The sequence below is a fragment of the Amblyraja radiata genome, chromosome 46 (genome assembly GCF_010909765.2).
Source record: "Amblyraja radiata isolate CabotCenter1 chromosome 46, sAmbRad1.1.pri, whole genome shotgun sequence".
Lineage (NCBI taxonomy): Eukaryota > Metazoa > Chordata > Chondrichthyes > Rajiformes > Rajidae > Amblyraja > Amblyraja radiata.
In genome coordinates, this window is record NC_046001.1 from 1,481,257 (window position 1) to 1,505,102 (window position 23,846).

At 47.0% G+C, this 23,846-nt stretch overlaps 1 protein-coding gene across 3 annotated transcripts in view; it reads right to left on the minus strand.

Annotated features, from left to right (window-relative positions):
• Window positions 1-21,407, minus strand: part of smarcd1 (SWI/SNF related, matrix associated, actin dependent regulator of chromatin, subfamily d, member 1) — a 46,144-nt gene extending 24,737 nt beyond the window's left edge. The window contains exons 1-7 of one of the 3 annotated variants that reach the window (XM_033015667.1): window positions 21,210-21,407; window positions 10,608-10,801; window positions 8,684-8,726; window positions 7,381-7,503; window positions 3,629-3,751; window positions 2,095-2,211; window positions 407-508 (exon numbers count right to left, since the gene is read on the minus strand). In XM_033015667.1, the coding sequence (XP_032871558.1) occupies window positions 407-508; window positions 2,095-2,211; window positions 3,629-3,751; window positions 7,381-7,503; window positions 8,684-8,726; window positions 10,608-10,801; window positions 21,210-21,365 (858 nt within the window). In that variant the 5' untranslated portion in view covers window positions 21,366-21,407. Of the gene's footprint in view, window positions 1-406; window positions 509-2,094; window positions 2,212-3,628; window positions 3,752-7,380; window positions 7,504-8,683; window positions 8,727-10,607; window positions 10,802-12,313; window positions 12,665-21,209 lie in introns of those variants that run through there. The other 2 variants (XM_033015664.1, XM_033015666.1) reach the window with 2 other exon arrangements.
• Window positions 21,408-23,846: the final 2,439 nt, after the last annotated feature.

The following is a 23,846-nucleotide window of genomic DNA, read 5'->3' on the forward strand; positions in this document are numbered from 1 at the left end:
TCTTTAAATGAGCCTCAGACGATGCACAGATCAGGTCAAATTTAGACCCCATACAACTTAGCCTACTTAATCCTTTTAACTAACTGAGCCACTGGCTACACAAACATAAATAAATCATTTTAAACACAGAGCAATTTATATCTTTTACCACCTCTTGATACTTCAGAAATTTAAGGCAATCTACCCGAGGGGTTTTATGCCTGCAATGATAAAAGGGGGTCATGAAAAGCCAGAGTAACTCAGAAGGGTCTCAACCCGAACGTCACCCATTCCTTCTCTCCAGAGATGCTGCCTGTCCTGCGGAGTTACTCCAGTTTTTTGTGTCTATCTTCGACTTAAACCAGCATCTGCAGTTCCTTCCTACACATGATAAAAGGTGGTCTTCAACTCAACGCATTTTGCTTACCTGGTAATCCAGCATCAGCAAGACTGTGCAACGCACATTCACATCTCCTGGTCTTTTCACTTGGAAGCCATCAGTCTCTTGGGTTGTGGCTGTCCGATGCCACTAAATGGAGTTAATGGAGTCGTCGTTATTTTGTAGTCTGGAGCAACAGGTTCATTTGTCAACTGCATCATCAGTAGAATTATTCAGACCTCAGCTGCATGTCGTCATGCTCTCATTCACAGCCCTCGCAAATGCTTGAGTGCATGCCCTGCTTTAATCAAGTGTGTGCTAGACTATTACAGTTTCTGGAGTGGTTGAACCCAATTAGTTTATGATGTTTCAAGGTCTTTTGTGTCAGCATTTAGTCCCACTTGTACTCTGGCAAGCCAGGTTGACTTCTGAATCAAATCGTACCCATTAGTTATGGTACGTTTAGTCTAGAGAAACAGCACAGAAACAGGCCCTTCGGCCCACCGGGTCCACGCCGACCAGCGATCCCCGCACATTAACATTATCCTACACCCACGAGGGGCATTTTTTACATTTACCAGGCCAATTGACCTACAAACCCGCACGTCTTTGGAGTGTGGGAGGAAACCGAAAAGCTCGGAGAAAACTCACGCAGGTGATGGGGAGAACGTACAACTTCGGTACAGACAGCACCCGTAATCAGGATGGAACCCGGGTCTCTGGTGCTGCATTCGCTGTAAGGCAGCAACTCTACCGCTGCGCCACCGTGACTGCTTGTACTCCTAAGGCTTGTACTCAGTAGGGGTTTGTACACAGAAACTTTCTCCAGTTGCTGTCCATTTATTTTTTTTCAGTCGGTGCCACAGACAGCTAAAGAGGCCAAGTCAGTGGACGTTTTTACAGCGGAGATTGACAGATTTGTGATTAGTACGGGTGTCGGGGGTTGTGGCGAGAAGGCAGGAGAATGGGGTTGAGAGGGAAAGACAGATCAGCCACGATTGAATGGCAGAGTAGATTTTCACATGCCGAATGGACTCGTTCTGGTGCTAGAATTTATGAACTTCAGCAACCAGCAAACTGCAGCTTGCATAGAAGCTCTCCCTCATAGCACCGACCAGGGCATGTCTTTAAGGTGAGACGGATATGGAGTGGCAGCTGCCTGGAAGAAGTGTTGGAAGCAGATACACGGTGACATTTAAGAGGCCTTTAGACAGGGACATGAACAGGCAAGAAACGGAGAGATATAACCATGTGCAGGCAAATGAGGTTAGTTAAAATTGGCATGGTCGGCACATACATTATGGGCCTGTTCTAGTGCTGTAGTATGTTCTATATCCTACACTGAAGAGGTCTCAGAGGCGGCCACTAACATGTCACCAATGTTTTGGTTCAGCCACCTCTAACTTCACATTTAGCAGGCATTTAGATAGGGCCATGAACAGGCAAGAAATGGAGACCATGTTACATTCTTGAAAAGCAGGGCGCATCTCAAAAGCGGCAACATTAAACATGTACAGTACCTTGCCAGGCATCGCATGCAAGAGCGTTATTTGAGAGCGTTATTTCAAAAATACGAGCGGGTAAATTAGGCTTTGGCATTAAAACAAGCGCATTGTTCCCAAAACTCATAAATCACTCACGCATAAAACACGAGGTGGCTGTACACGTGAAACAAAAAAGGCAAAAGACAGGGAACTGATTCACTGGGAGTTCGTACATGACTCCAGTCTGCTTACCTCAACCAGATGATTGTCAGGTCCATAAAGATCTTTATCCAGCTCAATCACCAGGGATTTGAAGAAAGAAGAAAACTTCCGTTTCTGTTTGGTGGCATCATACTTTGACACAGCTGACTGCACGGGCACAAAGAGATGTCATAAGTTTAATACAGAGTTGCGGATGAGCGAGCAACATTGAAGATACAAACTACCTTGCAGTTCATCACTTTGCAGTGATCCCACCACCTACCCACCAACTGTTCGCTGGTAGCCTGTCACATCAGCATCCTCTTTGTGGCTGAGCAGCAAGGCAAGCAACCAGCAAGAGGGATGCATGAGGGGATGGGATAACCTATATGTTGCCAGGACTCGAGGGCCTGAACTAGAGGGAGGTTGAGCAGGCGAGGATTTTATTCCTCGGAGCGCAGGAGGATGTGCGGTGCTCTTATAGAGGTGTACAAATCAGTAGGGGGATAGATCAGGTAAATGCACAGTCTTTTGCCCAGAGTAGGGGAACCAAGAACCAGGTTTAAGGTGAGAGAGGAAAGATTTAATAGGAACCTGAAGGGTCACTTTTTTCACAAAGAGGGTTTCACGCATATGGAATGAGCTGCCAGAGGAGGCCGTTGAGGCAGGTCCAATAACAGCATTTAAAAGGTATTTGGATGGGTACATGGATAGGAAAGGTGTAGAGGGATATGGATCAAACACCGGCAGGTGGGACCAGTGTAGTAGATAGGGCATATTGGTCGGCATGGGCAGGATGGGCCGAAGGGCTGAATGATTCTAACACTTTAACCCTTAAAAATCAGGAATATATTTTCCCTTTAATTGGCACCCTGCCCCACCAGCATTATCCCTGGAGCACCACACCAACCCACCATGCTGATAGTGCAGCCAAGTGTATTTCTGATAACGCTTGTGACCAGAACCTGGTTGGCTTTTTGAATTAAACTGTTGCTAAGGAAGGCAACCGCCATGAGGGGAGAGGGGAAGAACAATAGGCGATGGGGGGGGGGGGGGGGGGGCCGGACGACGACTACAAAGTCCTTGCTCGGAGCAGCAAAAATATCAGCAAACAGCCAAAGCACAATAGAAGGTGGACAAAAGTGCTGGAGAAACTCAGCGGGTGAGGCAGCATCTATGGGGTGAAGGAATAGGTGACGGTTTGGGCCGAGACCCTTAGTTAGATAGAGCTCTAGGGGCTAGTGGAAATAAAAGGATATGGGGAGAAGGCAGGCACGGGTTATTGATTGGGGATGATCAGCCATGATCGCAATGAATGGCGGTGCTGGCTCGAAGGGCCGAATGGCCTCCTCCTGCACCGATTTTCCATGTTTCTATGTCTACTCCACTGTGACAATAAAGTATTCTATTCCTTCCAAAGAGTGCTGCGAAATGAGGCAGCAGAAAAGCAAGCATATGCCCCCCACCCTCTCCAGGGAACAATGCAATTTTAACCCACGTATTATCATAGAAATGACATGAGACGGAGCGTTAGATCCCAACTGTTGGAATTGGAGGGCGGCAGAAAGAGAAAGACAAAACTCACATCCTCCAGCAGTCTTCCTTCCACCCGAAGCTCCCAGGAAGCCACCGTTCCTTCACCATCTTCTGCGTCCGGCTTTGCAGGGTTGAAAGTATTTGAGATAAATATACGAAGCTTTCTCTTTTGCTGCAAAAACAATAGGGAGTTTGAGTTTGATGTAAAGGTATCCCACGATTTTACACAGGGGGACTGCCCAAGGCAAAAGGTTGCTTGAAGCAGAAAACTCAAATTGAAACTTTGCGATTAGATACAATGTACAATTCTGGTGAAAAACATCAAAACGTGAAAACTATAGTAACACACGCCTTAAATAATAAATAGATTTATTAACTATTAAATGGAGTCATACAACAGGGCCCTTGCCCAAGCTGGCCAACATGTCCCATCTACACTGGTCCCACCTGCCTGCGTTTGGCCCTTATCACTCTAAACCTGTCCTATCCATGTACCTGTCCAAATGTTTCTTAAACGTTATGAAAGTACCTACCTCAAATGCTAAATTAAATGTTATTTATTGTGTACCCATGCAGGGAACTCCCCAAATGAAGGTTGTAAGTTACTTTCTCATCCATGGCTCTAACAAGTTCCCTCATCCTATACTTTCTTGTCTACCACCATTTCACCACCTCAACTCTCCTCCCTACTCCCAACCCACCCTGCTCTCAACGCTCAGGCAGCTGCGTCTCAAGTGGTTTGCAACCTCTGTTGACGCAGGGAAGCAGTTGAGTGAACACTGGACAATGATCAAAGATTCCAATTAGCCTTTATTGCATTGCTGGTGTTCGCAGAAAAGCCCCACAAATTGGGGACACATAACTGAAATGTCACTGGTGTTGAAAGTTGGACATTGGAAAAGTTTGAAATTGCCATTACATTAAAGTTGCCCGAGGGGCAACCTTTCCCCACACAAACGGTGGTGGGTGCATGGAACGAGCTGCCAGAGGAGGCAACAGAGACAGGGACTATAACAACATTTAGAAGACATTTGGACAGGTATATGGACAAGACAGGTTAAGAGGATCTGGCCCAAATGCAGGCAGGTGGGACAAGTGCAGATGGGGCGTCATGGGCATAGGCAAGTTGGACTGAAGGGCCTGTTCCCGTGCTGTACGACTCTGACTCAGAGTGAAGGTGAGCAGCCGGAGGTAGTTGTGCATGTAGGCACAAATGACATGGGTGAGAAGAGGAAGGAGGTTCTGCAACGTGAGTGTGGAGAACTAGGTAGGTGGCTGAAAAGCTAGACTTCTAGGGTGGTGTTTAAGAAGGAACTGCAGATGCTGGAAAATCGAAGGTAGACAAAAGTGCTGGAGAAACTCAGCGGGTGCAGCAACATCTATGGAGTGAAGGAAATAGGCAACGTTTCGGGCCGAACCCCTTCTTCAGACTAGGGTGGTTATCTCTGGGTTGCTTCCAGTACCTTGTGCTAGTGAACAGGGAGATAGGGGATCTGAATGTGTGGCTGAGGAGTTGGTGCAGGGGGCAAGGATTTAGATTTCTAGATCACTGGAATCTCTTCTGGGGCAGGGGTGACATGTACTAAAGGGACTGGTTGCACCTTAATTGGAAGGGGGCCGACATTCTGGGAGGCAGGTTTGCTGGTGCGACAGGGGTGAGATTAAACTAAACAGTGGGGGGTTGGGGTCAACAACGTGGAAGTATACGAGTGCAGTTAATGGGAAGGCGAGTGTTGGAAAGGTCACGTTCAAACTAAATGTATAAGAAGGAACTGCAGATGTTGGCTTAAACCAAAGATATAGACACAAAATGCTGGAGTAACTCAGCAGGACAGGCAGCATCTCTGGAGAGAAGGAATGGGTGACGTTTTGGGTCGAGACCCTTCTTCAGACTGGTCCTGAATAAATAATAGAATCTTATTCTCATTCCACATCTAAATGACCCTGGCCTCAAGGCAGATAAGTCCATTTGAATAGAGGTCAGCGAACTGACAATGAAGTAAGCATTTCAAAGCCCCTCGAGTGTGAATCATCTATAACTTGTTCCATTTATCTGCAATAAGTCAGAAAGTGCGACTCTGTGGCGCAGCGGGTAGAGCTGATGATTCACAGCACCACAGACGTGTGTGTGTGTGTGAGAGTGAGTGAGTGAGTGAGTGGGTGGGTGAGTGAGTGAGTGAGTGTGGGTGGGTGAGTGAGTGAGTGAGTGAGTGAGTGAGTGAGTGAGTGAGTGAGTGAGTGAGTGAGTGAGTGAGTGTGCTCATGCTCGCAGACTCGGTGAGCAGAAGGACCTGTTTTCATGACGTATCTCTAAATTAAAAACAAAACTAAGTCTCAACAATTCCTCCGAGCAAAACATCATTATCTTGCAGCCACAATTTTCGTTTTTTTAAATATAAATGCAAGGAGCTCAGATTTCCAACTTGGATCTTAATTGAGTACATGGTGCAGTAGCACACAGGCCGCACATCCTTTCATGAGTTAGTGGGAATCACTGCATAATTCAGACCACGCTGTGATCTCTTAAATAGTATTTGGAAAGTGGTGCTTATTCCAACTGTCACTGTTTCTGCGTCAAATGACACCGCAGTCTTTTGGCTCCGTGAAGGAGAGCCATTTATTAATTATCTGCCTTGGCTGCCAAAACAATGACGAGAAAAATGTATTAATATGCTTGGCTACCCACACTGTTAAAGTGGATTAACCGCTGCTAAATTAACCCAGAGGGCACAAATGTAGCACCAGATATCACAAGCAGATTGATTTGCAAATGAAATTGCACTCAGATACGTGGCGAAGGTTGATAAACGCAGCCAAGAATGAGCTTCAATTCCCTACAAAGATCAGTCTTGAAGGAAACATTTGTATTGCCCAGTTCTAAGTAATATTATAATGCGTCCTATTTATAGCACGTGAAGTTCACATACTTTAGCTTAGAGATATAGCTTGGAAAGAGGCCCTTCGGCCCGCTGAGTCCATCGATCACACTAGTTCAATGTTATCCCACTTTCTCATTCGCTCTGGCACAATAGGGACAACTTACAGAAGCCAATTAACCTGCAAATCTGCACAACCTTCGGAGCACCCGGAGAAAACCCATGCGGTCACAGGGAGAATGTACAGACTCTACAAAGGCAGCACCCGAGGTCGGGATCACATCCGAAGTCAGGATAGAACCGGGGTCTCTGGTGCTGTGAGGCAGTAGATCTACAAGATGCACCACTGTGCCTCCCTACATAATGATAACCTACCACTGGCATATGTTTGGGGGAAAGGAGGAAACCAGAAGTTCAAAATCTAAAGGAGCACACAAAAGACAATTATATTCAAATGAGTTGTATAAGGCATGGAATGGCTGTTGCAATAGATGTCCCTATTGCCTGTGCACAATTTGATTTGTTTCATAATAAAGTCAAAACGTTTTTAGAAGCTATTCAATATTAGTTTTTGACAATTGGCTTAGAGCGGCATAGCGGTAGAGTTGCTGCCTCACAGCACCAGAGACCCAGGTTAGATCCTGACTACGGGTGCTGTCGGTGTGGAGTTTGCACGTTCTCCCTGTGACTGCGTGGTGCTCCGGTTTCCTCCCACATCACAAAGATGTGCGGTTTTGATGTGAAAGTGGGACAACGTAGAACTAGTGTGAACGATGTTCGATGGTCAGCGCAGACTTGCTCAGCCAAAAGCATGTCTCCACGCTGTATCTCTAAACCAAATATTGGAGCTAGAATGCTTTAAAAAACTATTTTGGTAAACTAAAATATACTCTCTGCAAATAGTTGAGACTACAAAGTGTTTTACCTTTATTGGTCTTTTCAATGCTTCTTGGATGTCCAGGCGTTTCCTCATTATAGTCTGGTCCAACTTCCTCTCAAATGCCAGCAAGTCCATATAGGCTTGGGACTCTGGCACAAGCTCCCGAATCTACGGCAACAAGGATTACATATGAACTGGCAAACCTAAGTCTATCCCCTTCTCAAAGGTACAAGTGGCATTGTCCATAACTCCGGCACACATTGGCCTTTGCCACCTATCCTCGGCATTTGAGATGGTCGAACACAACTTCCTTGTTTGTAACAAAGTGAAGTAGCTCGGCGGGCTAGGCAGAATGCCGAGAGAAAAAGGACGGGCGACGTTTCGGGACGGGACCCTTCTTCAGACTGAAAGTATGGTAAGCGTGTGAAGAGTTAGGGGCGAGAAAAGATCAGGAGCAATGCGGGCCGGCAACAAATGACCTCAGGCAGGACGGCGCCTGGTAGGCCCACTGTTGGCTGGAGAAGGCGTGATCTCAAGAGAAACAATGTGGGGAGCTGTGGAACTGGTAAAACCAAAGATCCTATTGCGAGCAAGATAGACCACTCGACGAAAAAGAGGTAGTACGGCCATGGGCAGATTCATGGGTAATTTTCAGCCCCAATTCCATAACCGGCTTCCGTCTCCGCACCAAAGATCCCGTAGGGTAATAGTGCAGAGACGGAAGCCGGTTACGGAAACATCCTCGTAAAAATAAAAGTTATTTGGTAAAAATCTTCTCCTCATTTTCAGAATTATAATTCATCAACACAAACTGTTCCCCCGCAACGTTGATTACACTGCGGGTCGGGTCGGGTTATGGAAATGGATGAAAAAAAGGCCCACGTTCCGCTCCGTTGCGTACTACACGTCAGCCCATTGCATTTAGCAGGAGTGGTCTATCTTGCTCCCCTATAGGATCTTTGATGTGGGGAGCTGTGGAACTGGTACAACGACTAGGGTGGAGGAAGGAGGGAGATGGGAGGGGGGGAGAGTGTAAATCGCAGTTACATAAAATTAGAGAATTCAATGTCCACACCGCTGGATTGTAAACTATCCACGCAAAATTTGAGTGGATGTTCCTCCAAAGTGCGTGTGGCAATGGAGGCGGCCCAGAACAGAAAGGTCAGTGTGGGAATGGGAAGGGGCGTTGAAATGGTTGGCACTCTTGCAACTAGAGGCACCTACTCCAGGAATGGATTCTCTTTCTAGCCCATTGTACTTATACCAACTGAGCCGCCAAAAGGACCTATATTATGACAGAGAAAAGATTGCAATGCAAAAAAACAAATTAACAAGAACTAAAACTCACCCTCTGAGGTAGAATTTTATCTGCCATTTTCTTCTTCTTCGCGCTGTTCAAATGGAAGAATAAATATGTTACCCTGGCAACCCATCTTCCAAAATGGAGCCCTTTTAATACTCAGACTGATGCAAGGGAGATTAGAATCATTTATCTGGCACGAATAGACATTAAAACATCAATTGAAGGAAAACGTAACAATCACTGATAAAGCTGATCAAATGTCAGGTCAAAGTGAACCTCTTCACTTCTTGTTGCATCTTCCCTGTTCTTTACGCTGTTCATTGCCTAAAACTCCAGTCCGAAATTTCCCACTCACTGCCCTCAACCACCTTCCCCACTGCTGGGGTAAGTTGCAACAAATACATCCAGTCCCTTGTCCAAGTGGCTATATATTGTGTTCAGTTTTGATCGCCGTTACAGGAAGGATGTTGTGAAGCTGGAAAGGGCGCAGGGAAGATTTACAAGGATGTTGCCAGGGCCTGAGCTACAGGGAGAGGTTGAGCTGGCAAGCACTTTCTTTCATTGGAGCGCAGGAGGATGATGGGCGATCTTACAGCGGTGCACGATCATGAGAGGGATAGTTGGGGTAAATGCACAGTCTTTTACCCAGAGTAAGGAGATCAAGAACCAGGACATAAGTTTGAGGTGAAGGGGGGGGAAGGATTTAATAGGAACCCGAGGGGGGATTTTTTTGACTTATTTTTTTTTACAAAAGGGCGGTGTATATATGGAACGAGCTGCCAGGGGAGGTAGTGTGGCAGGTACTATCACAATGTTTAAGAAACGTTTAGACAGGTATGTGGATAGGATATACATTGAGAGATAGCACAAAAAGATGGGGCATGTTGGTCAGCGTGGGCGAGTTGGGCCTGATTTCACGCTGTATGACTCTCTATATGGAAAAATGTCAACATCGATAGCCTATTTGATGATGTGAAGATATTGCAAGAATGGCAAACCTAGCTGTTAATGTGATATACATGCCCACATTTGCACTTCAATAAATCCTCACCGAAGTGGCAGTATCAGTCCAAAACATTGTGCCCAAGCTAGTCTCATGGCTGTAAGCAACAAACTTAGCTCATGGCAAGGGGCAATCTTCCGCACAGTACTCACTAAGTAAGTTTATTGGCCAAGTACTCACATACAAGGAATTTGCCTTGGTGCTCCGCCCACAAGTAACAACATGACATACAGTGACAGTTACGAATGACTCAGAAAACACTAAACATTAATAATAATAATAAAACATTAATGATAAAACACCATTGATCAAGCATGTGAATCAACAAAATACCAGATCAAAGGGAGGCTACAGATTTTTGGCTGTTGAGTAGAGCAACTACTCGTGGATAAAAACTGTTTTTATGTCTGGCTGTGACAGCTTTGACAGTCCGGAGTCGCCTTCCAGAGGGAAGTGATTCAAAGAGTTTGTGGCCAGGGTGAGAGGGGTCAGAGATGATCTTGCCCGCTCGCTTCCTGGCCCTTGCAGTGTACAGTTCGTCAATAGAGGGAAGGTTGCAGCCAATAACCTTCTCTGCTGATCGGACGATTCGCTGCAGCCTCCATACACTAATTACACCTCAGCATGGGAGCCATGAAAAGCAGGTAAATTACATCAATGCCAGGATACATAGTCTGCACACTATGGTGTGTTCACCACTAAGCCACCTGCGTCATTTCTCTGCAGGTTTCTCCACGTTAATCGATGGCAAAAATAATAAAGACAAAGCACAAACTTATCAGCATGACCCAAACGACTAACTTTGGCGCTAAAACTTTGAACGCATTATACTGCAGGAAGGATCGTAAGCTGTGGCACGGTGGTGCAGCTGCTGCCTCACAGCGCCTTGATGGGTCGAATGGCCTAATTCTGCTCCTATCACTCATGAACATATGAATAAGAAGAGAGTTGATGTGTGGGACGTACTTGTGATTGCGGTTCTGGGCCGCCTGCTGCTGCACCTGTTGAATCTGCTGCGGTGCTGGTCTTTTACGAGACTGGTCCATCATCGACTGAGGCATGCCAGGTCGCACTGACGGACTCCCGGCGTACGAAGGACCCGGCGGACCCATAGAAGCCGCTTGAGGGGGCATGCGGCTGCTGGGAGGCATCCCCTGGCGCTGGTCAGAGGGAACACCAAAACACAACGTGTAAAAAACATAAATCGTGTTTGTCCTTGCTCGGAGCAGCAAAAATATCAGCAAACAGCCAATGCACAATAGAAGGTGGACAAAAATGCTGGAGAAACTCAGCGGGTGCGGCAGCATCTATGGAGCGAAGGAAAAAGTCAAAACCCTTCTTCAGACTGATGTGAGGGTGGGAGTCTGAAGAAGGGTCTCGACCCGAAACATCGCCTTGTTCCTTCGCTCCATAGATGCTGCCTCACCCGCTGAGTTTCTCCAGCATTTTTGTCTACCTTCGATTTTCCAGCATCTGGGGTTCCTTCTTAAACATAGAAAACAGCTTTGTTTTAAGGAGAAAATGCCACAAAGTGCTGACATTCTAAGAGCAGCTTTCATCAAAAACAGCCACGTAATACTTTGACAAATATATTACATTCTACCCAGAGAGATCATAGAATCGCAGAGTGATACAGCGTGGAAACAGGCCCTTCACCCCAACTTGCCCACACCGGCCAACATGTCCCAGCTACACTCGTCCCACCTGCCTGCGTTTGGTCCATATCCCTCTAAACCAGTCCTATCCATGTACTTGTCTAACTATTTCTTAAATGTTGGGATAGTCCCAGCCTCAACTACCTCCTCTGGCAGCTCGTTCCATACACCCACCACCTTTTGTGTGAAAAGGTTACCCCTCAGATTCCTGTTAAATCTTTTCCCCTTCACCTTAAACCTATGTCCTCTGGTCCTCGATTCCCCAACTCTGGGCAAGAGACTCTGTGCATCTACCTGATCTATTCCTCTGATGAGGTCATTAAGTCAAGGACCAGGAAGCAAAACTACAAACAGTATGATCAGATAGCAGTAAGCTCAAACTACAAGCAATGGTCAATATTAAATCTCAAGACACCATAGCTACCAAGTAAGTACGAGCTGAAGAAAAAGGACATGTTGACCCGTGTAATGCACTGCATCTGAGCAATCAAACACCTGGATTGGAAAAGATAAGGAAACAGGATGCAGACAAGCCAAAATCCAATCGACTGGAGTGGAGGGCGGGAGGAAGCGGGAGGGAGAAGGGGGGGGGGGGGGGTGCAGAAATAATGGGAGAGCAAAGAATGACAATTTTCAGAAAAGTTTTCAACAGAACTGTGCCCTGGAAGCAGGGATATGAAACTATCCATCCAGCAATTCGGCTCCTTTCTCCTTTGACTGTCACAAGTAAAGTGGGCGACTGCTAGAAAACGAGGCAACATTTGAAATATAAAAAAAACTCCAGGTGTGTAGCTTCGAGGAGGAGGGGGAGGGAGAGACATTTCAACAATAGCCAGTAAAAATTTAAAAAAATCAGTTTTCCAGCAACTGATTCTGCAGTCGCTGGGTAATGCAATGGGGAAAAATGCAGCCCCTTCCTCTCTCGGACCCTTGAACCCAAAAAGGTGCATTGTAATTGACAATAACAGTACACGCCACGTTAAGAAATAAAGGGTTTGTTAATAAAAGAGTCCTTACCATGCCAGAAGCAAGAAATTCAAAGAGTTTGCTCCTGGTTGATGATTGCATGCCACACGTCCCTTTCACACACCCTTTGTCTGTGAGCTGTGCTCTACTTTACTGCAATCTCGCCCAGCAAGCTGACGCTGTCGCTCTTGGGCATCCGACATTTTATCATCAGGGAGTTGCAATCACCCCTAACTTTACAGGAATTCAGCAAATCAGCCAACTCCACAAGCAATCAATATGCCAGAACGAGCGGCAATACGGTTCAGTCCGAGGCTCTTTGATGTGCGCTCGCAAAAACACCACAAAGAAATGAATCAGTGAAAGACCTTGTAGCAGCAATTACCGCGGCTCTTATGCACGCCTTTCAGCTTCATACTACGGCTCTTGCAGGTCTCAGCTAATTAACATCAAGACTCAAAAGAGAAAGGGGCCTGCCTGCATTGAGCAAAACACTTGCCAGCAGTGAAGGGTGTCCAGGAAAAGCCTTGAATGTCAGAACAATAAAAGCAGAAATAGCGCAATTAAAATCCAATGAATGCAGGGCAAAGTTTTAGGTGCTGAAAAGCAAGATATTTCAAAAGTGTTTCATCAGCAGGGACATCAGCAAAATAAAATGCCATGTAAACGGCTAATTACAGAAATCTGCGCTGACATAATGTCTTTGCGACAGGGAGGAAAAAAAATCAGGGGGATTTGGGATCTTTACCAGGCACAACTCAAAAGGTAGCGTGCAGGGAGACACTGCAAATGCTGGTTTAAACCAAAGACACACACAAAATGCTGGAGAAACTCAGCGGGTGCAGCAGCATCTATGGAGCGAAGGAACGTTCTTCACCCAGAGAGTTGTGAATTTATGGAATTCCCTGCCACAGTGGAGGCCAAGTCACTGGATGGATTTAAGGGAGAGTTGGATAGAATTCTAGGGGCTAGTGGAGTCAAGGGATATGGGGAGAAGGCAGGCATGAGTTATTAATTGGGACGATCAGCCATGATCACAATGAATGGTGGTGCTGGCTCGAAGGGCCGAATGGCCTCCTCCTGCACCTATTTTCTATGTTTTTATGTTTCTATAGTGTCAGAGGAGCGGTCCTTCAGAAGAGACAGTAACTGTGTGGCATTAAGCATGTCACCATTCTTGATCTGAGTCAAGAGTGTTTTATTGTTATATGTCCCGAAACAGAACAATGAAATTCATACTTGCAGCAGCACAACAGACATGTGAAAATTATACTCTGAAAACGTATCCAATGGCGCAGTTAGAACTGTGGGCATTGCCACCCTGGTGCCCAGCCAACAGTTCTTGCCCAACCAGCATCACTAAACCAGACAAAGGCACCAAGTGCTGGAGTAACTCAGCAGGTCAGGCAGAACCCAATCAATGATCTTTAAGAAGGAGCTGCAGATGCTGGAAAATCGAAGGTAGACAGAAATGCTGGAGGAAAACTCAGCGGGTGCAGCAGCATCTATGGAGCGAAGGAAATAGGCAACGTTTTGTCCCGAAACGTTGCCTATTTCCTTCGCTCCATAGTTGCTGCTGCACCCGCTGAGTTTCTCCAGCATTTTTGTCTACCCCCAATCAAGGATCTGTTTAGTTTAGAGTTACAAAAAGGAAACAGGCCCTTCGGCCCATTGTGTCTACGCTGACCATCGATCACCCGTTTACACTAGGTCTATGTTATACCACTTTCCCATCCACTCCCTACACAGTAGGGGCAATTTTACAGAGGGCCGATTAACCTACAAACCCGCACGTCTTTGGGATGTGGGAGAAAGCCAAGGGCACCCGCGGTCACAGGGGAGAACATGCAAACTCCACACAGACAGCAGCCAAGGCGGTCAGGATTGAACCTGGGTCTCTGGTACTGTGAGGCAGCAGCTCTACCAGCTGCGCCACTGTGTACTGGCCTGCTATTAAAAAAAAAAAAATCAAAATCTAAAGGATAAAGTTTGATAATGAATGAAGACAACAATATTTTCATGGGACGTTAAAACAAAGGCAAAAAAAATCTGGAAATCTAAAAATAAAAGCAGAAAATGTGAGAGACAGCATGAGTGGAGAGAAAAAGCTAACACAAGATAAATGATCTCAGAAAAAATGGTCATGGATCTGAACTGATCCACAGGTTACCACCCAAGAAAAAGGTATCACGGAATCATAATACATAGGAATAATAATCACGGAATCATAAAATAATAATCTAGCTAGTCCCCTTGGTCTTGGGTCCGAGTCTGCTTTTTTGAACCACTGCAGTTCATAAAATCGTAAAGGTTTATGAGACATTCACTCCATCATTTCTACACCAACACAAGGTTACTTCCACTTCCCACCTCGCATACCTGCCCGCTAGGTTAAGCCTCGTCGGACCTAACCAGGAGAACTAAATGATTGGATATTGTGGCCAGCGCTAATCTAATGGCTAAAACATCTCATCACATCTAAACCATCATTTTTCATCTTTAGCTATTTCAATAAAAATGTAGCGGAAATTACAGCTGAAGGGAAAAGCAATCTGGCATCTTCAAGGGGGATTGTGTTGGGTTCGAGGCAAAGAGGGCGGCACGTGGCGGTAGAGTTGCTGCCTTGCAGCGCAAGAGACCCCGGTTCCATCCTGACTGCGGGTGCTGTCTGTACGGAGTTTGTACATTCCCCCGGTGACCATGTGAGTTTTTTTCCCCGGGTGCTCCGGTGTCCTCCTGCACTCCAAATACGCGCAGGTTTGCAAGTTAATTAGGCTTCTGTAAATTGTCCCTAGTGTGTAGGGCAGTGTTAGTGTACGGGGTGATCGCTGGCCGGCACGGACTCGGTGGGCCGAAGGGCTTGTTTCCGCGCTGTATCGCGAAACTAAACAAACCCTCGCCAGCCTTGACCAACGTGCACTGGAGACCTCATTTCTAATCAAACCTTAGTTTACACTCTCTGCCCAGCAATGAACTAGATTCATAGTCAGACCGATACAGCACGGAACCAGGACTTCCAGAGCAACTCGCCCATTGACCAGGTCACCTAATCTAGCTCGTCCCCTTTCCTGCACCCAGCCTATATCACTCCAAACCCTTCCAATCCACGCATCTGCCCAAGTATCTTTTAATTGTTGTAATTGTACCCGCCTCACCCACTTCCACTGGCAGCTCATTCCACATACCCACCACAATCTGTGTGAAAACATTGCCCCTCCGGTACTGTTTAAATCTACCCCCTCTCACCGTAAACCCATGGCCTCTAGTTTTAAATTCCACTATCCTGGGACTAAGATAGGTTATTCACCTTATCTATGGCCCTCATGATTTTATATCACTCTATGAAGGTGCCCCACTGTGCTGCCCCTCTTTCTTAAAGGTGAACGACATCCGTTAGACCCTTGCAAGACAAGAGTTGTAACCGTAATTTAAACTTAATTGGGAGGAAAGTCCATCTGAAATTATGTTGTTCTGGAAGCATCCCAGGTGATGTAGAGAACACCTATTTCAGCAAAAGACTGTGAATCACATGAAACATATCCATTAAAAGTGGAAGAGGGCCCCACGGCCTGTTATATTCATGTAAGGAGCATGAGCAAGCCAGCTCCAAAACCACTTCATTGGTCGATCCCAGGGAAAGATTGAACATTCGCGGAGCCAGCATTATAAAGTAAACAAAACCATAAGACACAAGAGCAGAATTAGGCCATTCGGCCCATCAAGTAAGCTCCGCCATTCGATCATGGCTGTTCATCTGAGCTGTAGGGAGAGGTTGAATGGGCTAGGACTTTATTCCTTGGAGCGTAGGAGGATGAAGGGTGATCTTATAGAGGTGTATAAGATCATGAGGAATAGATCAGTTTGTTTAAGAAAGAACTGCAGATGCTGGAAAAATCGAAGCTCGATGCACAGAATCTTTTACCCATAGTAGGGGAATTAAGAACTAGATGAGATTGATTTATGGTGAGGGGGGAAAGATTTAACAGAAACCTGAGGGGTAACCTTTTTTACACAGGATGGCAGGAGCGAGCTGACAGAGGAGGTATTATTTGAGGCAGGGACTATCACAACGTTTCAGAAACATTTAGGTACATGGATAGAACAGGTTTAAGGGGATATGGGGCAAACACAGGCAGGTGGGACTGAAGGGTCTGTTTCAATGCTGTATGACTCTATGGCTGATCTATTTTTCCCTCTCAACCCCATTCCCCTGCCTTTTCTCCATAACCTTTGATACCCTAAAGGGGCTGTCCCACTGTACGAGCTAATTCAAGAGTTCTCCCAGGTTTCCCCGATTCGAATTCGGAGAATTATGGTAATAGCCGCTCGTCGGTACTCGGGGCTCTCGTGGACATTTTTCATCACGTTGAAAAATCTTCACGAGTCTTCCCGTGCTTACCTGCCATTAGCGAGTCTTCCCGAGTACCTGCCGTTAGCGTTACGAGCCACCACGAGCTCTGACGTACCCGCTACGTACATTCTACGTGCTTACCACAAGTTTGATTTTTTTTTTTAACTCGGGAGAGTTCTTGAATTACCTCGTACAGTGGGACAGGCCCTTTACTGATAAAAAACACTTAACTTGCAAACCACAAATTCAGTGCGATCAAAATTCCTACAATGAATACGTGTTTTCACGCCACAATTGACAGTACAAAACTGTACTTCTAAAGAATGGTAGAACATTTTGAATCAAAGCAAAGGAATTCCCTGGTAGACAAAAATGCTGGAGAAACTCAGCAGGTGAGGCAGCATCTATGGAGAGAAGGAATAGGTGACGTTTCGGGTTTCGACCCAAAACGTCACCTATTCCGTCTCTCCATAGATGCTGCCTCACCCGCTGAGTTTCTCCAGCATCTTTGTCTACCTTCAATTTTTCCAGCATCTGCAGTTCTTTCTTAAAACAAAGGAATCCCCTGAAGCCGTATTAAAAATAAATTGATGGTAGTTGAATGAAAAGTGGATAATGTTCAATAATGTACACAATAAAAGGGGAGTGCATCTGGACAAATGACAAGCCTTACAGCCGGTTCTTCAACCACAAACTTGGTGTCACCCCATAACTGAAGATGACATTTGATCTGCAGAAGGGTCTTGACCCGAAACGTCACCTATTCCTTCGCTCCATGGATGCTGCCTCACCCGCTGAGTTTCTACCCATAGACTGCCCCTCACCCGCCAAACACTACCACAGCCCAGGTCGGCCACAGCTTCAATAGGCAATTAGAGGGACCAAAAGGGGCCACAAAATGGCCGTGGCGATTTGGATTTAAAAAAATTCCCAACGTGTTTTATACTCCTATTTAGAAACATAGAAAATAGGTGCAGGAGTAGAGGCCATTCGGCCCTTCGAGCCTGCACCGCCATTCAATATGATCATGGCTGATCATCCAACTCAGTATCCTGTACCTGCCTTCTCTCCATACCCCCTGATCCCTTTAGCCACAATGGTCACATCTAACTCCCTCTTAAATATAGCCAATGAACTGTAGCCTCAACTACCTTCTGTGGCAAAGAGTTCCACAGATTCACCACCCTCTGTGTGAAAAATGTTTTTCTCATCTAGGTCCTAAAGGATTTCCCCCTTATCCTTAAACTGTGACCCCTTGACCTGGACTTCCCCAACATCGGGAACAATCTTCCTGCATCTAGCCTGTCCAACCCCTTAAGAATTTTGTAAGTTTCTATAAGATCCCCCCTCAACCTTCTAAATTCTAGCGAGTACAAGCCGAGTCTATCCAGTCTTTCTTCATATGAAAGTCCTGACATCCCAGGAATCAGTCTGGTGAACCTTCTCTGTACTCCCTCTATGGCAAGAATGTCTTTCCTCAGATTTGGAGACCAAAATTTGCATGAGAATGGGTTAATTAGGAAGCAACTGCTTTAATTTGTACATGGCTGGTAGTGTCTTACTAACGTGAGTCCATTTTCTCGGTGATCCATGAGGATGTTGTCTACATGGATTTTAGTAAGGCATTTGATAAAGTCCCTCACAGTAGGCCGATCCAGAAGATTATGATGCATAGGATTAAGAGTGACTTGGTCGGAAGGATTCTGAACTGGCTTACTGATTGAAGTGCGGTTGTGGTGGTAGCCACAATATTCAGGCTGGAGGTCTGTGACCAGTGGAGTTCCACGGGGATCTGTGCTGGGACCTCTGCCGTTTGTCATATGACTTAAACGTGGACAGGTTGGCCAGTAAGTTTGCAGATTACACCAAGATTGCTGGACTGCGAGGAAGGTTGTCAAAGTATACGTCGGGATACAGATCAGCTACAGAAATGGCAGAGGGAGTTTCACCTGAACAAGTGTAAGGTGTTGCACTTTGGGAGGTCAAATGCAAGGGGAAAGTGTGCAATGAATAAAATGACCCTTAATAGCATTGATGTACAGAGTGATCTTGGGATCCATCATTCCCTGTGGCAACACAATAACATCCATTGAAAGTCCAAGACTCACAACTTCATCCTACACTTACATTATAAATTGGTGTTAACAATAGAGTTAGTCAAAGGTTTTATGAATACACAATACCATATTTTCAGTTTAAAATACATGGGCGAGAAACTCCAGACAGCAATCTCCTTTGCCCATCCAGTGGACTTGCAAGTGGATAGCTGGGAATGATGGAAAAGTTGCCATCTAATGAAACAGCATGACGAACTAGGGTACTGTCCAAATCATCTCTACCCCATTGTGGACATTGGACTTTGTCTAAGGATGTCATGCACTTCAATGTGCGGCAAAGTGGCGCAGTGGTAGTTGCTGCCTCACAGCTCCAGAGACCCGGGTTCAATCCCGACTATGGGTGCTGTCTGTACGGAGTTTGTACGTTCTCTCCGTGGGTTTTCTCTGAGATCGCCGGTTTCAATAGACAATAGGTGTAGGAGTAGGCCATTCGGCCCTTCGAGCCAGCACCGCCATTCAATGTGATCATGGCTGATCATCCCCAATCAGTACCCCTATCCTGCCTTCTCCCCACATCCCCTGACTCCGCTATTTTTAAGAGCCCTATCTAGCTCTCTCTTGAAAGCATCCAGAGAACCTGCCTCCACCGCCCTCTGAGGCAGAGAATTCCACAGACTCACCACTCTCTATGAGAAAAAGTGTTTCCTCGTCTCCGTTCTAAATGTTTTACCCCTTAGCAAAAAATGTTTCCTCCCACACTCCATTTGAAGTACAGATTTGTTGGTTAATTGGCTTGGTATGAACGTAAATTGTGTGGGATGGGATGGTGCTAGTGTGCAGTCATCACTGGTCGGCGCGGACTCGGCGGGCCGAAGGGCCTGTTTCCACGCTGTATCTCTAAACTAAACATGTGGATAGAGATAAAGAAGGCATATGGCATGCTGCTTTCATACACCGGGGCATTGAGGATAAGAGACAGGAAATCATAATGCAAGTTTAGGCCGCATTAGGAGAATTGCCTGCAGTTCTGCTCGCATTGCAAGAAGGTTGTGGAGACTGAAAAGATGCAGAGGAGGTTTATCAATAATGACATTTAAGAGATTTTGGACAGGCATGTGGGTATGCAGGGTATGGAGGGATTATGGATATGGAGTTTGAAGAAGGGTCTCGACCTGAAATGTCACCCATTCCCTTTCTCCAGAAATGCTGCCTGCCTGACCTGCTGAGTTACTGCAGCTTTTTGTGTCCACCTTCAGAGGGATATGGATTATGTGCCAGAGGATAAGAGCTGGTCTTGGCTCAAACATTGTGGTCTGAAGAGCCTGTTTCTGTGCTGTAATGTTCTATGTTCAGGGCACATGGCAGATCTGGCTCTAGGGGGAGGCTTGAAGGAGCGTTTCAAACGTGGAGGGATAGGTTATTCCAGACTTTGTGAAATGAGCAGTTGAGCAGCAGTGGAGTAATTGGTTCCAGACTAAGGGTGGTACAGGCAAGAGGGGGGGGGGGGGAGAGAAGAGGAGCGGGGGGTTGGAGAAAAGAGGAGGGTGGGGGAAGAGGAGGGGGGGGGAAGAGGAAGCGGAGGGGGGGGGAAAGATGTGAGGGGGGGGAAGAGGGGGGAGAGAGAAGGGGAGGAAGCAGAGGGGGGATGGAAGAGAGGGGCGGGGAGGAAGAGAGAAGAGAGGGGAGGAGAAGAGTAGGTGAGAGAAGATGAGGGGGAGAAGAGAGGGGAGAGGAAGAGAGGGGAGGAGAAGAGAGGGGGTAGGAAGCGGGGGAGGAGAGAGAGGAGAGAGAAGAGAGGAGAGAGAAGAGAGGGGAGAGGAAGAGAGGGGAGAGAAGAGAGGGGGGAGAAAGAGAGGGGAGAGAAGAGGAGGGGGGGTGGAGAAAAGAGGAGGGGGGGGAAGAGGAGGGGGGGAGGAGGGGGGGAGGAGAGGAGGGAAGAGGAGAGGGGGAGAAGAGAGGGGGGAGGAAGGGAGGGGGGAGGAAGAGAGGGGAGGGGAAGAGAGGGGAGAGGAAGGGAGGGGGGAGGAAGAGAGGGGAGAGGAAGAGAGGGGAGAGGAAGAGAGGGGAGAGGAAGAGAGGGGAGGGGAAGAGAGGGGACGGGGAGAGAGGGGAGGAGGGGACAGAGAGGGGGGAGGAAGAGAGGGGGGAGGAAGAGAGGGGGGAGAGAAGAGAGGGGAGAGGAAGGAGAGGGGGAGAGGAAGAGGGGGAGAGGAAGAGAGGGGGAGAGAAGGAGAGGGGGGAGGGGAAGGGGGGGAGGGGAAGGGGGGGAGGGGAAGGGGGGGAGGGGAAGGGGGGGAGGAAGAGAGGGGGGAGGAAAGAGAGGGGGGAGGAAGAGAGGGGGGAGGAAGAGAGGGGGGAGGAAGAGAGGGGGGAGGAAGAGAGGGGAGAGGAAGAGGGGGGGAGAGAAGAGGGGGGGAGGGGAAGGGGGGGAGGGGAAGGGGGGGAGGGGAAGGGGGGGAGGGGAAGGGAAGGGAAGGGAAGGGAAGGTGCCCCCGCCGTTACCCCTCCCCCCCCCTCAGGCCCGGCAGCTCCCACTTACCGGGTATCCCTGGCCCGGCATGGCGGAGCGGAACATACTCTGCTGCTGCCCGGGCGCCATCCTCGCCGAGGCCTGAACCTGCCCGGAGCCGGAGCCGGGTCCCGCCGCCATGGCCGCCGCGCCCGCCGTCATTGTCTGGAAACCTCGCGCCGCCATCTTCCAGCAGCCAACCTGCTGCTCGCACCGGAAACGGACCGAGGACTTCCGGCGCGCTCACATTGCGAGGGGGGAGCACAGCGCCGCCCCAGGGCGGAGGTTGCACTACACTACACTACACTACAGCGCCCCAGGGCGGAGGTTGCACGACACTACATTTCACTTCACTACACTGCACTGTAGGAGTGCCACAAGGTGCCACATGGGAGGCTGCTAAGGAAGATGAGAGCTCACGGCATCGAAGGGCAGAGACTAGCATGAAAACTGTTTCTCCGAAACACCAAACTGAAAGCTTCTAATCTAATAATAATAATAATGGATGGGATTTATATAGCGCCTTTCTAATACTCAAGGCGCTTTACATCGCATTATTCATTCACTCCTCAGTCACACTCGGTGGTGGTAAGCTACTTCTGTAGCCACAGCTGCCCCTGGGGCAGACTGACGGAAGCGTGGCTGCCAATCTGCGCCTACGGCCCCTCCAACCACCACCAATCACTCACACACATTCACACACAGGCAAAGGTGGGTGAAGTGTCTTGCCCAAGGACACAACGACAGTATGCACTCCAAGCGGCATTCGAACCGGCTACCTTCCGGTTGCCAGCCGAACACTTAGCCCATTGTGCCATCTGTCGTCCCTGACGCCAGACTCCTCTAACAAAAGAACACTCCCCTACTACGTATCAAATCCCACCTACAAAAGTACAGGCAGATAAAAACTAAAACTAAAAATATCAGACATGAGAATAATATTGACTTTAGCTTAATGGCCCCAACAGTGGCAATAAAGGGTTTTTTTTCTGGTTGGCTGCCAGTGACTAGCGGAGTTCCGCAGGGCTCGATGCTGGGGCCGCTACTCTTCACGTCATATATTAATGATTTGGACGAGGGGATTGAAGGCTTTGTGGCCAAGTTTAGGAATAGGAATACTTTATTGCCACATGTGACTGGGCACAGTGAGATTCTTTGCTGCATACACAATGTAGCGATGTTACAATATTTACCTTCAGTGGCGCTGCAGATCTGCCACTGGCCGTGTGCGCGACTTTGGCGCCTTCGGGGGGGGGGCGGGATTAAAATCCAGTTTTCTACTGCTTATCGGAGGCAGACTTCCTCAGGTTGCTAGCTGTTGAAGAATAATCGATCCGACTTCCGTTCCTGATTTTTTTTTTTTTTATCGCGTGACAATTTAATAGTTATATTAAAATAAAAAGCGACTTCTAACGCCCTCAATGCCTACAACATGACGGATCGCAAGAAAGGGACCAAACAAAGTGTAAGTCGTTTATTTTACATATAATCTTGCTTCTTGGGATGGCTTTAATCTAATTTCACGTTGCGAAAATGTGATTGGGCCCCATACGAACTGGCAGTGTTTATCCTGCCGATATGGAGTTCAAATTCACCGCAAATGCAACGTTCCAATCGATCGCGTTCCAGAAACACCCACTCGCAAGATGATTTAAATGCTCTTTTTTGTTGGACAATCATGTCATAAGAGCATCTAAATCGTCTATATTTTGTGTTATTGTTTATCCATAGTCAATATTTTTATACTAAATATCAGTCTTAGTCCCATGTATTGTGCAAAAAAAAAAAATGTTGATTATATTGAGTGGATGTTTCTAGATTAATTTATGGGAATTAAACATTAAATTCCTTCCATCTGGCATATAAATTCATGACAGAGATTTAAAAATCATGTTATATTGTGAATTCTTGTGTGAATGGGATTAGTTTGTTATTTGGATACTTAGGCTATTTATAAAATATATCCTTTTCTTAAGAAATGGAATCTACAGGACATTCTTAATGGGATTCAGCTAATTCAGCTATCTCTCCTTGGATCCCATGCGATCTAACCTTCCAGAGCAGCCTACCATGTGGAACCTTGTCGAACACGTTACTGAAGTCCATGTACACAACATCTACAGCTCTGCCCTCATCGACCTTTTTGGTCGCGTCTTCAAAAAAATCTATCAGATTTGTGAGACACGACCTCCCATGTACAAAACCATGCAATTTCTCACAACCATCTTCACTATCTGCAAAACCACCCACTTTTGTATCATCAGCAAACTTGTGAATCTTGCCCTGTATGTTCTCTTTGAAAGGATGTAAAGAGCTGTTCTGCAATGACTTCTCATCTGTGGTGGTGGGATATCTGGGATGAGCTGCCAGAGGACGTAGTAAAGGAATATACAATTAGGACAGATGAGCTAGGAGCAGGCAGACCGGACTAGTTTGATCTAGACTGACTGATCTCCCGGTTGCCAAACACTTTAATTCTCCTTCCCATTCCCACACAGACCTTTCTGTCCTAGGCCTCCTCCATTGTCAGAGTGGGGCTAAATACAAGTTGGAGGAACAGCATCTTATATTTCACTTACAGCCCAGGGGTATGAATATTGATTTCACTAACCCCGAGTAACGCCAGCATTCCCTCTCTCTCTCTCCATCCCCTCCCCCACCCAACTC